This window comes from Phasianus colchicus, chromosome 25, assembly GCF_987193195.1.
Source record: "Phasianus colchicus chromosome 25, bPhaCol1.hap1.1, whole genome shotgun sequence".
Taxonomy (NCBI): Eukaryota; Metazoa; Chordata; class Aves; order Galliformes; family Phasianidae; genus Phasianus; species Phasianus colchicus.
Window position 1 is genome coordinate 4746030 of NC_143460.1, and position 13188 is coordinate 4759217.

Here is a 13188-nt window from a genome sequence, read left to right on the forward strand (position 1 = left end):
TGCGCAGGAACATGACCGCCCTATCGATCCCTGTCCTCATCCTGCTCCCTCCCTCCCACCAGCTCTGATGACCCTCACTCTGTGACAACCAGAGGCTGTGATCCTATGAGCAGGAGCTGGGATTTGTCACCGTGTTGGGGCTCAGAAGCCACGAATCCCAGCATCAGCCCCTACCCCACTGTGCTGCTCCCTGCCAGCGCTCTCATCCTATGCAGGCATCCCCAGGAGGGCATCTCCATTTGCTCTCAGTGTCAGGAGCCCTGTTACGGTCATCGGAGAGAAAAAGAAACTCCTCCTCGTGATTCATTTGGCTTAATTTAGCCATGTGCCTCGGGGCCAGAAAAGGCATGCCTTAGAAGAAGCCATTTTTCTGCATTGGTGATGAAAAGAGCCAGGGAAACAAGCTGAGATGGGTGCAGATAGCTGCTGTTGATATAAGGGATGGGGCTTGGATTTACAGGGCACTGGTGCCTGAATTCCCCTCAGTAAAACCCGGCAGTGAGGAGTTGCATGGGATGGAATGGCTTTAATTTATGCAGAGAAACGTGTTCTTGTAAGGGATGCCTCTCCTGGCCTGAAGGAATGGTGTAGAGGAGGCCCTCTCTGCAGAACACGGTGGTGCCCTTGGAAACCAGACCCCATGAGATCCTCTTGGACACGACTCTGTGCGTACGAGATAAATCCCCTTGCAGACAAGGTGATGGGGTGCAGGATCCCATAGGTGCCACCTCTCCCCACACCAGATAGCAGCCATCCTCTCCCTCACAGCACTGGTTTCTGGCAATGTGAAAGGATCCCCGGGGTCGCGTGGTCACATAGGGGCCAACAGAGCTTTGTGGCACTCAGCACACTGCTCCCTGTGCTGCTCAGCTGCTCCAGCTGTACCTGCAGCCCACGGCACCCATCTGCCACCGTTCCAGTGCCCTGACCAAGCTCATGTCCCTGGATTTACTCCAATTTTATGCCTGATGAGGCTCAAACCTTACGTTGCCAGTTAATGGACCTTAAAATGCCTAGAGATCCTGGCCCTCATCCTGGTCCTGCTTTCCTGGCTTTGTGGAGGGTGAGGTTTTGCTGCTGATGGTGTGGCTGAAGGTGCTCGAGTCCCACAGTTGTTCTCCTAATTTCGGGTGAAGGCTGTTCCTTATAGGCATGGCCTCGTGGCTACACATGCCCAAGCCAAGATACTTTGTCCTCTCCACCATTTCTGCCTGCAAGAAGATTTTCATGCCCAACAGTGGATCAGAAGAGACTGCCTGGGGGTCGATGAGGCATCTGCAGGGAGATCAGGCTGAAGCCAAGCATCTCAGAGCAAGAAATGTCCTTCTCAGCATGTCCTGGGGATGTTTCCACCCTGGAGCAAAGCCACTCCTTTTTAGTGACTTCCTGCTTTTTTCATAAATGCATTGGGAAGGATGGGGAGATTTTCAGTGGCCTCAGGAGAGACAAGAAGTCTCGCATGGCCCTTCTCCCTATTGATCCGACCTTCCAAATCAGACTTTCTTCTGAAAGCTGTTGCCTCGGTTGCCCATCTTTCCTCCAAAGCCTTCCTGCAAAGACTGCAGCTGGCTGCTGCCTTCAGCGCTTCAGCTCACGCTTGCAACTGCCACGTTTATAAATAAATGATGAGCAGATTGATTAGTCACTTCCCTCCGACTCCAGGCCTCTCACCCTCAACCGTTTATTGGCTTAAATGGAATCCTTGCCCAAGCCTTCTAGATAGGACCAGCGTGCACTTCCCCATGGGATGAAGACGAGTGTTTAAGCATCAGAAAAGCCTCCTCTTCAACTTTTCCCCCTCCTAGCATGGGTAGAGGGCTGGGTTTTATCTTGTTTCCCTGCTTCCCCCACGGGGTCCCTTATGGTGTACGCAGACCCCTGGGGAGGGATGAAGAGGAGGCAGTGGTGGGGTGGACAACCCACTGGGGATCACCCTGCAGTGGATCCCTGCTTTGTGGCCATGCACCACCTGATTTTATTGCAGCTGGTAAGGGGGGATGCTGGGGTGTGCTCCCATCAATCCCTATCTGCTCACAAGCAGGGAGAGCTCCCAGCCTGCTGCCCCCCCCCTACGCCACGTTTGCACCCTCCTTGCTGCCATGCAGCTGCAGGTTCCTATTTAGAGAAAATCTATAAACCACTCAGTACAGAGAGAACCTGCCAGCCTTCCCGCGGCCTTCTGCAGCAAATTGATCAGGGCCTGATCCTGCCCTTCTTTTTGCCCCCCTTTCCTCTTTTTTTCTGAAGCCACCTGGGACCATCCCAGTGGCAGCACTCAGCACCCTGTGGGCCCCATATCCTCCTCCATCTCATGCCCATATCCCAAGCCCGGTGTGTCCCCCATCAGCCCTGGGGTTTTGGGATATCTACCTCTCACTTCAGTTCCAGAAGAGGGGGGAGTGACCAAGAGCTGACCTGAAGGTTGGCAGTCGGTTCATCTGCATGTTCTCCTTGCCCTCTGCAAGCTCCAAAATCAGTGGGTATGGCTGGAATAAACCATAAAGCCAGCGATGCCAAGAAGCTGCAGATCTGAATCCCAACCTCAGAGGAAAGAGGAAACCATTCCCAGATAACATCCGTGTGCTCCTACACCCAGACAGCCCCAGCATCAGGCCAGGAGCAGGCAGCTGCTGTGGCCACAGAGGATGGTGTAGAGATCAGAGCCATTTCTGAGCATGGAGCCTGGGGAAATGGCTTTTTTTTTTTTTTTTTCACTGAAAAAAAAACGATGACTCATTTACTGAATGCCTCTTCTTTTTTCCTTTTCTGTTTTTGTTGTTGTGGAAAACACGTTTTGATTAATAGCTTGGCTTGGGAATGGAGATGAGGAAAAAGAAGTGAAGTTTTCTAAGCATCCCATCGGGAATTTGTAAAACAAAATGTCACTTTTTCTAGGGAAAAAAAAAAGCATCTCCAGATGTTAAATTGGTTGGGATGAGCCTTGTAAAAGGCTGCAATGAAGAGAACCACTCGGCTCAGAGCAACGCTTGTTCCAACCTCCAAATTGCAATTTTTCTGCTGTCCCAAACTCTGATTCTAGGGAAAAAAAGCAACCCCCCAAAACTGCACCCACAGAGAGGAGAGCTATTTCCAGCCCTGAAGTTGTCTTAGAAAAAGGATGAGGGATCTGTGGCCAGATCAGAGCTTTGCAGCACATCCTCATACGTGCAGGGAGAAGTGCAAGAATGAAGGGTACATTTAAAACCACTCTTGCAAAGCTGCAATACCCACAGATATGGGAAGGGCTGCAAATTACCAAAGCAAGAAGAAGTGTTTGGGCACATGGAGGCTTCCCAGGGAACCACTGCCCTGCAAATGAAATAAACCGAGTGGGGTTTGGTTGTTGAGAGCATCCCCATTTCATGCAGTGCTCCCAGTTCGACATATGGACCCTCACCCTAAATATCCCCAGAAAGCTGTACCCCACTTCTAGGCTGAGTGCTGCTTGGGAAGCCTGGAGATGGCACAGGGCTGTGTGTTATTTCAATGGCAGAGGTTGTTTTCTTGTTTTCCAGGTGGAGTGCAGGGAGCTGCAAGCTGCAAGAGGAGATTTGCTTGTTGATTTTGTGGCCATCGTAAATTCATGTAAAATTCGGAGGTTTTGAGCCAGGGGACAGCAGAGGAAAGGGAGGGAAAGCACTGAAAGCTGAACATTTCTCCAAAAAAAAAAAAAAGAAATCCTCTATTTCCTATGGTGGAAATATCATCTTTTCCAAACTGCCCTTTTGTGGTTGCACAGAAAGGCGTGGATATTTGCTATCTGATGTAAATCCATTTTTTTCCCTTGGGCTCCCTTGTCCCTGATGCACACCAAGCCAAGGAAAAATCCCTTCTGTCCCCTTGCCACCTCCTCATGGCAAAGCACGCAGCCACCTTGCAGGCTGCGCTCTGCAGGCTCCCCTTCACCCTCCCAAAGTTCAGCTCTAGACATCTTGGTGCTATTTAAATATTTACAGCAGACGGTGGTAAAAAAGATTGAGGCATGAATTATTCACAGCCTCGCTTTTATCTTGGCCACGCATTCGGGTTTTGCAGGGAGGATTCCTCCGGTTGGAAGAGGATGTGCTGAGCAAAGTGCTGGAGGATGTGGGGAGGGAAAGGGGGTCTTGGGGTGAGCCCATGCATGGGGCATGGTGAGAGGGAGCTGGCGTTGGTGCAAGATGCATCTTTCCTCTTCCACACCTTGCTTGGCATCTTGCTGGCCAGCCTCTGGATTTGGGGTGCTCCCATGGGCATGTGGGAGTTTTCCAGGTGCACGGGTGCTGCAGGACACCATGTATGGTAGAAGGCACGGCTCCAGGCTCAGCACTGAGCCTCTTCTTGGGGGAAGGAGGAAAATTTAGGAAGCTCTGCATCCCCCCTGAGCTGTCATTGCTTTGGGATTTACCTGAGCTGCCACTGTTTTGGGCACGCCTGGCCATTGTGTAGCCCAGCCTGCATGGCTTGCAAGGCAGTGTTTTTCCACATATGCATGGGTTCCAGCAAATGGGGGATACACTGAGAATCCCTCCATATTCTTGTTTGTCATGAGTAATTTATTGGGGTGGTGCAGCCCCAAAGGTACTCACAGAAAGCAAAACTCAACCTCCTGCAAGACACTTTTCCCGAGGGCTCAAAGGATTACTGTGAGCAAAAATAAGAGAGCTGAAAAACCTCAATTGTGAAATGCAGTCGAAAAATCCCCTTTGGTCTGCCTGTCCCTGGCAGGGCTGCCCCCAGCACCCAGAGCTACTTGAGCTGGAGCTCTCCCAGAAGGAAATAACCCATGCAGGGCTACAGATGGGAATGGGGCAGACGATGCCAATCTCCTTGTCTGCTCTGAAAGGAGCTGTATTTGCAAAAGATCATAATTTGCAAAGCTAATAACCAAGCAAGGTCAGGAGCATGCTTGGCCAGTGAGCCATGCAGGCTGCAGCAGCTTGCAAAGGGCAGGACATCCCTGGCTCTTGGCTATGCTGATTTGCACTGTAGGAAGATGCAGCCCTCTCTGGCTTTCCAGGCTGTTGCATTTTATCTGCTGGCAGTGGGAGGCGTGCAGTGCTCCACAGCTGCCACGGGGCTGTTTGATTTGTGGCTCTGCTGCCTTCTGCATCCCCAGTGAGAGCAAAATTAAACTTGGGTTCCACAGCTTCCATCTCCCCAGGTGCCTGGCAGAGCAGCACGAGGGGAACTGGCAGCCAAGGAGACTCAGAACGTGGGATTCCTCCTATCTGCTGCATTCCCATCCTTTTGGCACTGGGCTCAGCAGCAGTGCCTCCGTGCCTCAGTTTCCCCAAGCCTGCCACAGCCACTCTGCAGTGTTCTAGGGATCAGCTTTGATCTGCATTGCCATCAGTTGCTTTCAGCCTTTCCTCGTATTTCCTTGCATATTCCCCAGGGGGAAATGAGCAGTGAACCCTTGGATGCCCCGTGCTGGAGCAGCAGCAGTTGCACACCCAGCCTGATGCTCTGCTTTATCAATCTGCAAACAGAGGAAGCTTCAGGGTTTTGCAGGTGGGAAAGGCTGTGCTCCCCTGCTTGTGGATGAGTGGCCACATACCAGCACCAGGGATCCTCCACGCCGTTATTCAGCCATAATCAGAAAAGTGATTTCACATAATGAATCTCACACAGTTATCCCAGCGAGGGCAGGATGGTGGGCTGTGAGTGAGAGACCGTTCCTATTTAACAGCTGGGGAGATGAGGAGATGATGGGAGCAGGAGAGAAATTCAGGTTACACTCAGGGCTTACCCAGCCTTGTAATTAAGGGCTATCCCTTCCTTGGAAAAGACCCGTAATTATCTCCTTGCTCCCAGAGGAGAATTAGTCATTGCTGGGCCCAGAACAGCAGTTGTTATTTTGCCTTTCTCACTGCACTGAGCCCATCCCTGCCCATGTGTCCAAACTGGAGGCAGCTACAAACCAACGTGGGATTTCAAAGGGCTCCAACACCCCCAGACCAGGTTGTGGAACCCCCACATCAGCCCCTCCTCAGCTCCCAGTGTGCCAGGAGCCAATTGCCAGCAGGGATGCATACAGGGGAAGCACATCTTGCAGCTTTATGGGGCTCAGCTCCCCCAGGGTCCCACTGCCAACCTTGGCTGCCCATAGAAGAACACAGGGATGGGAACAAAGCAGTGATGCTCTGCTACCATCACTGCTCACTTTCATCCTTAATAGGGGATGGGGAGGGGAAGGTGCTGCAACCAGCATCAGAGCTGGGCTCTAACAGAACACCCAGCACCACAGGTGCTCCACATTACCACTTTTTCCTCCCCATCCCCTGCTTATTTCCTAGATTTTCACCCAGATTTTCAGCCTAGCCAGCGCACCTGCTCCCAATCAGCAGCAAAACCCAACCAGGGGCTTCACATGGTTTGAAGGCTGTGGGTTATTTAGGCACAGGAGAAACAAGGCCAATAATCTGGTGAGCAGCTCCACCTGCCTGAGGTTTGAAAAGAGACTTGGGCAGAAGGAAAGCAGCTTGGGGCTGGTGGTTGCAGCTCCAGATGCTCTGTGGTGAGGGCAGCAGAGCAGGGCTGTGTTTATATGGGTGGGAGGTGGGGGTTTGGGACTTCTGCTTCCCACCAGCCAGCTTTGCAGACTCGTTTTGTAGCAGTGTGTTGCTAAGGGGGGGGAGGAGGGATGGAGAAGGACTGGGAGGGTCTTTGGGGGCAGCAGTAGGAAAGCAGCCTCTAAAGAATCATCAAATGGCTGTTTCTAATAGTATATCTCAGGAAGTCTGTGAGGTTTACAGGCCAACAAATGAGCACCTGAGAGCCCCCACAGCATAATGATGTGCCCAAGGGACTGTGTGGTGGTGCTGAGTGTTTTCCCTTTTCTTTTTTTCTTTTAAGCCCTAGGGAAAGTAAGCTTTGCACTTGCACCTCTCAACTTCCAGGAGCATCCCTGGCCTGAGGTTTATTCCTGCTGCTGATCCACAGCAGCTTTTTAAACTCAAGTTTAGAGGATAAGAGGGAGAGAATCAGATGAATGAAAGCAAAGATGCTGTTGCTTTGCCTGGTGGGTCTTCTCCCATCACTTCTTGGCTGCATGAGGCACTGGAGGAAGCTGAGGGTGCGTGGTGTGACAGGTCGTCTGTCTGTCCGTCTGCTGTGGTGAGGATGTCTTGTAACCAGGTTTTGGGCTGTGGGAGCCCTCTGCTGAGCCTGTTCCATCTGAAAGCAGCAGCTCTGAGTGCTTCTGCATCAGGTGAGAGGGATGGGCTGGGAGAGGGGGAATGAATGGGGCTTCCCAGTGTCAGCAGCACCTGGCTGCTCCCCATTAGAATGAATGATTTTTAGTCGAATATATACAGATTTGAGGTCCAGAATATGAAACAGCTCTCATGAGAGCTGGTGCCCAATTCCCTGGGTGGTTTGAATTCAACTGCCTGAATCCAATGGGTTTGGTAGAGGAGGGCTCCTTCCCTGTTTTTCCACCCTCCTCTTCCTCACCATGGCAAGGATCCTGGTGTATGGCACGGCCTGGTGTGTTCTGAGCTCTGCATTCAGCCCACATCCTCAGCACCTCATTCACAAGCAAGAAACAAGCCTGGCACATAGGGGAGTTCTCAGGCTGTATGGTGAGCTATAGCAAACAGCTTCAATACCTGTCTCTACGTGGTTTCACCTATAGGAGATGTATGCGTTTGCATTTTCTTTCATCTGTATACGTGCAGATAGAGAATATGTGTTCTCTTTTCCCTTAGAGAAGCAATGGGCTGCTGTGAAGATGAACCATCTTGGGCTGAGCTGCTGTATTTCCATCCCCCAGAGAGGGGCACTGTTGGATTTCGTTCTGGGTGTAAGAGAGATTGATCTGTTTCTCTTTGCTTTTTGCTAAAGCTCCTCCAGGAGGGACACGAATTCCCCTTTAAGGAGGGATAAAGCCATGCAAAGTGCCAGCAGCACTCAGCACTGCGTGAATCCTTCCCTAAAAAGAGAGCAAAGCCGAAAATTATCCAAACTCAAGAGGGCAAGCCAGGCAGGCATAGATTTCCAACGAATGACCCATCGATGCCCAACCTCCTGTGCTGCTTTACCTTTTGGGGTCTGAATGTGGGTTTTGCTGAAGTTCCTTGCTTTTCCCCTTGCAAAACAGATATAGATATTTTTATGTCACTTCTCCAGCACTGGGGGGTGGTAGGAGGTATTTGCTGCCTTTTCTGCTTGCTGGGAGCTGACTGATGGTACCAGCAGTGACCCCAGTGGGGAACTGCTGTCCCAGTTTGCTGCCTGTGTGTTGGAAGAGGGATGGAGGGAGCAGGCCTGCCCCTCTCTTGCTCTCTGCAAACTGCTGCTTTTGCAGCTCTGTGGCTCAGTTTCCCCATTTATAGGTTTTCCTTGGATGGCGTTTTGAGGCAACACAATGCAACTCCATTCCAGACTTTTCCCCATGATCTCCCATCTCTCCTCTGTTTGCAGGGCCACCGATTGCTTTCCCACCTCCCTTTTCACCACCACAGTCTTTGATTTTTCCAGCTGGGTCTCCTGATTTTCTGAAAAGACACCACCTCCTTCTCCTTTGCTTATGAGGTTCCAAAATTTCCCAAGGATGAGACGATCACATCAACATCCCTGCTCTGGTCCAGCAGTAGAGACAAGGTAAGTGAAACTTCTCCCTTCGCTGCTGATTCCTCAGCCTTTGGTCAGCACAAAACAGTCCAGCAATGGTGCCTCCATGGGGAAAGGAGATGTGGGGGTTTGCTAAGGGCTGGAGATGGATGCTGCCATGTCCCCCTCCTTTGTGGGTGGCAGTGAGAAGTTGCTCTCTCCCCAGGGAGGAAGAGATGTGTGCTCAGGTCAGAGGCAGTGCTGAGAGTTTCCCATTACTGATACAGAATACTGGATTTTGGTGGCTGGGAGCTGCTGTGACGTGAGTTGGGTTCATGCAAACACAAGGAGAAGGTTACAGGTGATGAACAGGAGCTTGGCTGTGGATGGAGCAGTGTCAAATTGGGCAATGAAGAACCAGAGGGTGGAACATCATCAGGGTCAGAGCGGGATCCGGGGTGATCAGTGGGGAGGAGGTGGTGATCAGATTGCCAAATGCTGCCCAGGCAGAGGGATAGCATAGCGTGGCCTCTGAGATCAGAGCGGGCAGAGAAAGTGATCAGGAAATATTAGAGAAGGGGCAGCGTTGGGGGATGAGGGCTCAGTGCTGGGTGATGCTGTCCTGGGGGTGAGGAGCTGGGACAGGGAATGCACTCTGCTCCTAGCTCTGCTCTGAATGCTCCTCACCCCAGGCTGGGGATGGAATTTGCTATGGAAGTGGCCAAGATCCTCACCTTACCCAGGGAATGTGGCTTTGTACTGCCACCAGGAAGGCTGCAATGCACAGTGATGTGCTGGGGGGAGCTCGATCCTCTGCACTTGTGAAAGGTTCTTTAGGAATATCCATCTTGCCGGAGGGCAGTGGGCATGGCAATCAACTCCCAGAGCTCAAGGAGTGTTTTAACACCACTCTGAGCCATAGGATTTGGGGCTGGGTGGTGCTGTGTGGAGCTGGGGGTTGAACTCAGTGATCTGTGTGGGTCCATTCCAACTGGGGATGCTCTGTGATTCTGTGATTTTATGTTCCCAGCTCAAGAAGGGAGGAATGATAGTAATTGCACCATCAGACAGGCAACAGCATGCTGCGCACAAACCAGAAGGGAAATGTGGTGGACTGCTAAAGCAGGCAACACAAAGCAAACCTGCTTTAACTACTTTTGGCTAAGCTTTCCAACATCCTGCTTGGGGTTTTGGGGGTGCTAGGATCGTAACAAAGGCACCTTTTCTTCCCCTGCACCACTGCCTAGCCTTGCCCTCACCTTACTGCCTGCCAGGCGCCCACTGGAGCGTGCAGGGTGCAGAGCTGTTGGCACTTGGCTGCAGGCACGGATGGACTCCGGCTGCTCCTGCTGGTGCTGGGCAGATGGCAAGCAGGCTGGGCTGCATTCTGAAAACGGGCCCAAAGAAAGCTTTTGTTTTGCTGCCCGGAGCTCTTCTTTCAGGCTCGGTGTTTCCAGGGCCTCGGTGGGTCCCCCACGAGCAGCCCTGGGGTGTTGGGGATGTCTGACACGGGATGTCAGCATGGTTGGTGGTACCTGTTGGGGTCTGGGGAGGTGTGGGTGGCCAAAACCTTGGGAGAAGTTGGATTGAGCTTTAAAGTTTTCAGTGATGAGCAAATACGAATCAGTCCTTGCATCAAAAGCGTGAAAATAAAGAAGAAAGAACCATGTGGGACAGGTAGAAAGGTGGTGATGGAGACAGGAGAACGCAGGAAGGAGGGAGAAACACAATCCACCCAAGTGGGTACATAATTTATTTGCCTATTAGCTATTAATAAGCTGGCCTTTTGTATCAAGTCTCCCGACGTTCTTGTAACAACTTCAGGCCTTTCTGCAGAGCATCACCCTTTCTGGGTGTTCCTGTGCCACTTGCCATGCTAACATGATTCTTGATATGTCCCTCGCCCGGCACCGTGCCTTCGTTATCACCATTCAGCTGAGCAAGTAATTAATGTGATTCCCCCATTACTGTGCTGTAACTATAACCTCTGGGAAATACCTGTGAGGTGGGAATGCTTCCTAGGGACACCAGGCATGCTTTGCTTTGGATGGTGCCTAAATGCTGAGGGAGGTCGTTGGGTCTGCCTGGTGAAAGGGGAACGGCCAAGCTGATGACTTGGCTGAGCAATGGACCTTCCCTTCCACCTCTTGCCAGTTGTGGTTACTGCAGGACTGGGGGTGATAACAGGAAGCACATTAGCTGAATGCAGCAAGGAGAGGTGGAGAAGACCCAGTTTGTCTTAGCAAAGTCATGGCTATCCTGCTGGGAATCCAGCATGTGCCTTCCTCCCATCCTCCTCTCCACACGTTGTACAAGAGAGTCACAACCCATCCCGTGTATTGCAGGGAGTCAAATGCACTTGGTCACTACTCTATAAATGTGCCTCAAGACACCATGCAGCTGTGTTGGAAGGACCCATCTGAGCAGCTGAAGTCTCCTATTTCCCTGGTCTTCGTGGCTCAGGGAACAAGGTGGGCCCTTTCTAATGGGAACACCCTTCCGTGACCTTGGGTTGCCTCACCTCCTCCCCATTGTTGCTGGATGCTGCTGCTCAGAGCTGAGTGCGTGACCGATTTTTGTGTTCTCTTGCAGTAAGAGATGTTCAGCACCTCCTGGGAACCCCTCTGAAAGGCCCCCAGATGTGGAAGTGCCACAGGTCAACTGGTCCTCAGTGTATTCACCTGGCATCCCTTGGGAAGAGGTGAGGGGATTCCCTTATGCTGTGTGTGTGATGTCCGTGGAACGGTGATGGGGACAGCTCTGCTCTCACATTCTGAAGCTGTCCTTTGGGTGCTGAGCTCATGGGTGCTCTCCTTCCAGGGCTGCTCCCCTCTCAGCATTGGTTGCAGAAGAGTTTTGGTTTCTTTGCGCCCCAGCGTTGCGTCAGTGCAGTCAGCACAGCTCTGCTTGCAGCGCCGTATTTCTTCCCTATGTTTCCTTTAAAACCAAGGACAGCAAGGCAAGATAGGGTTTCACGAGGGTATAGGATTTCTGAATCTGAGTCTTTCCTGAGACAAACTCTTTCTAATCCTTACCTGCTTGTCAGAGCCGCGCAGACACCACCACATCCGTACCCACCCCAAGGATCTCCTATTGCTGGAAGAAGAGCTGTAATTTCGTCTGCCTGATCCTGGCTGCAGGTGAGTGAGTGCTGTTAATTATCTTTATTCCACTTGTAAAATTTTGTACGGTGTTAATGACACCATGGAAATACAGCGGAGCCCAACACCTGTGGGATGTTCCCATTTCTATTAAGCCACTCTTAATGTTATTTCATCAGGATGGGGAGGAACCACCTGGTTGACAAGGTTCCCGTTTATCTCATCTGTTAAAATGGTGCTTGGCTTGTGGCTGTGCACCAGTTGTGCTGATACAGGAGTTCTGGATGCTCTTGGGTTCCTGCCTGTGCCCAGGCAGATACGCTTTGTGCTTTCTGCATTTACAGCCTTTGCTCCTTTTCCAAGACTTAAATAAAGTAGTTTCTCTTGGCTGTGATCTTTTTAATGGCTTTGAATGCTTTGAAAGTCTTCCACTAGAAAATGATCGGCCCTTGCAATCTGCTTTATTGCAGAAAGAAGCACTGAAGACGTGAGGAAATACATTAGTTGCATGCAGTCTGCTCACGCTAAACCGTAAGGAGTGGGGCAAAATAATTCATTTCTGGCAGGCTGAGCTCTATTGCTGCCAGGCAGTTGGTTTAACCTGAAAAAGGGGCAGGATGGATTAAATGCGGAGCAGATTACATCAGATTCACACTGCAGTAAGGAGAGAGAGAGAGAATGGGATCATCTTATGTTGGCTTGATCTCGCCTAGAAATAAAGGGATCTTTTAAAAGTCTCTAAGTGACCAAGCATAGGGATTCCATTGAGCCACGTGGGGTTGTACAGCATTTACCCAGCGATGCAGAGAATCTGGGGAGGATTTGTGTAATTTTGAGTCTGATTCTGGTGGATGTGGTCTTGGGTTGGCAGGATGGAGCACCGTGCCAGCTTGCAGGGATGTATTTCTCTTTGGGCATCTCCTGACGTGACAAATATGGGGGCTTTCCTACACGTTGTGTCTGTTTTTCTTCTCGGCTCGCTCAACAAAGATCTCCCTAAGATCTGATCTCCTTCCCACATCAGATTGCCAAAAATCAAAGTGAAGAGCTGCAGCGATTACAGCTGAGCTGTGCTGCAGTCTGTGTCCAGTGGGAGATGGAGTTCAGCCCTCACTGTGATGGGCTCCCAGCTCTGCAGGGCTTGGTGGCCACATCAGGGCACAGTGCTGGGTTTGGATGTTTGCTTTTCCAAAGGTCATGGGAAGGAGATTGAGAAATTGCTCCGAGGCAAAAGCCAGCTCTGATTTGGCACAGGATCCCAAAGGGCTGCTTATCACTCTGACATCCCCTTTTCCCTACAGCTGAAGGGAGATTTTTCCAGGGCTGGTTTTCCAAAACCCCCAAACGGTGGTTGTGTCTGCAGGTGATGCAGGCAGGGGTTTGGGGCAGCAGCAGCTTGGAAGCCTGCATGGAAGGCAATAGGTGATGCTCACTGCTCTTGGGCTGGACCCAGGAGCCACATCCTGCAGCCTCTGTTCTGCACTGGGTTGGGGCTGTTTTTGTCCACGTCCAAACACAGACAAGGTGACCCCACTGCCTGATCCATGGGGGA

The 13188-nt window shown here is 51.3% G+C and overlaps 1 protein-coding gene across 3 annotated transcripts; it reads left to right on the forward strand.

The window, feature by feature from the left end:
• Positions 1-6414: 6414 nt before the first annotated feature.
• LOC116236921 (uncharacterized) lies at positions 6415-12570 on the forward strand. Of its 3 annotated transcripts, XM_090124677.1 has the most exons (8): positions 6416-6499; positions 6838-7192; positions 7692-7786; positions 8407-8586; positions 10881-11006; positions 11128-11236; positions 11582-11675; positions 12107-12570. In XM_090124677.1, the coding sequence occupies exons 4-8, from the start codon at positions 8513-8515 to the stop codon at positions 12169-12171; spliced, it is 468 nt and encodes a 155-aa protein (XP_089980803.1). In that variant the 5' UTR covers positions 6416-6499; positions 6838-7192; positions 7692-7786; positions 8407-8512; the 3' UTR covers positions 12172-12570. The 3 variants fall into 3 exon arrangements, 2 of the variants coding, with proteins under 2 accessions (XP_089980804.1, XP_089980803.1); XR_016459907.1 differs by lacking the exon at positions 10881-11006; XM_090124678.1 differs by lacking the exons at positions 6838-7192; positions 7692-7786 and having other exon boundaries at positions 6415-6499.
• The last annotated feature ends 618 nt before the right edge of the window (positions 12571-13188 follow it).

Bases quoted from the DNA above. Each gene is read 5' to 3' on its own strand.
- LOC116236921 (XM_090124678.1), top strand. From the start codon at position 8,513: ATGAGGTTCCAAAATTTCCCAAGGATGAGACGATCACATCAACATCCC. The intron at 8,587-10,880 runs GTAAGTGAAACT...CGTGTATTGCAG, and splicing joins GGTCCAGCAGTAGAGACAAG to GGAGTCAAATGCACTTGGTC. The intron at 11,007-11,127 runs GTGGGCCCTTTC...GTTCTCTTGCAG, and splicing joins TTCGTGGCTCAGGGAACAAG to TAAGAGATGTTCAGCACCTC.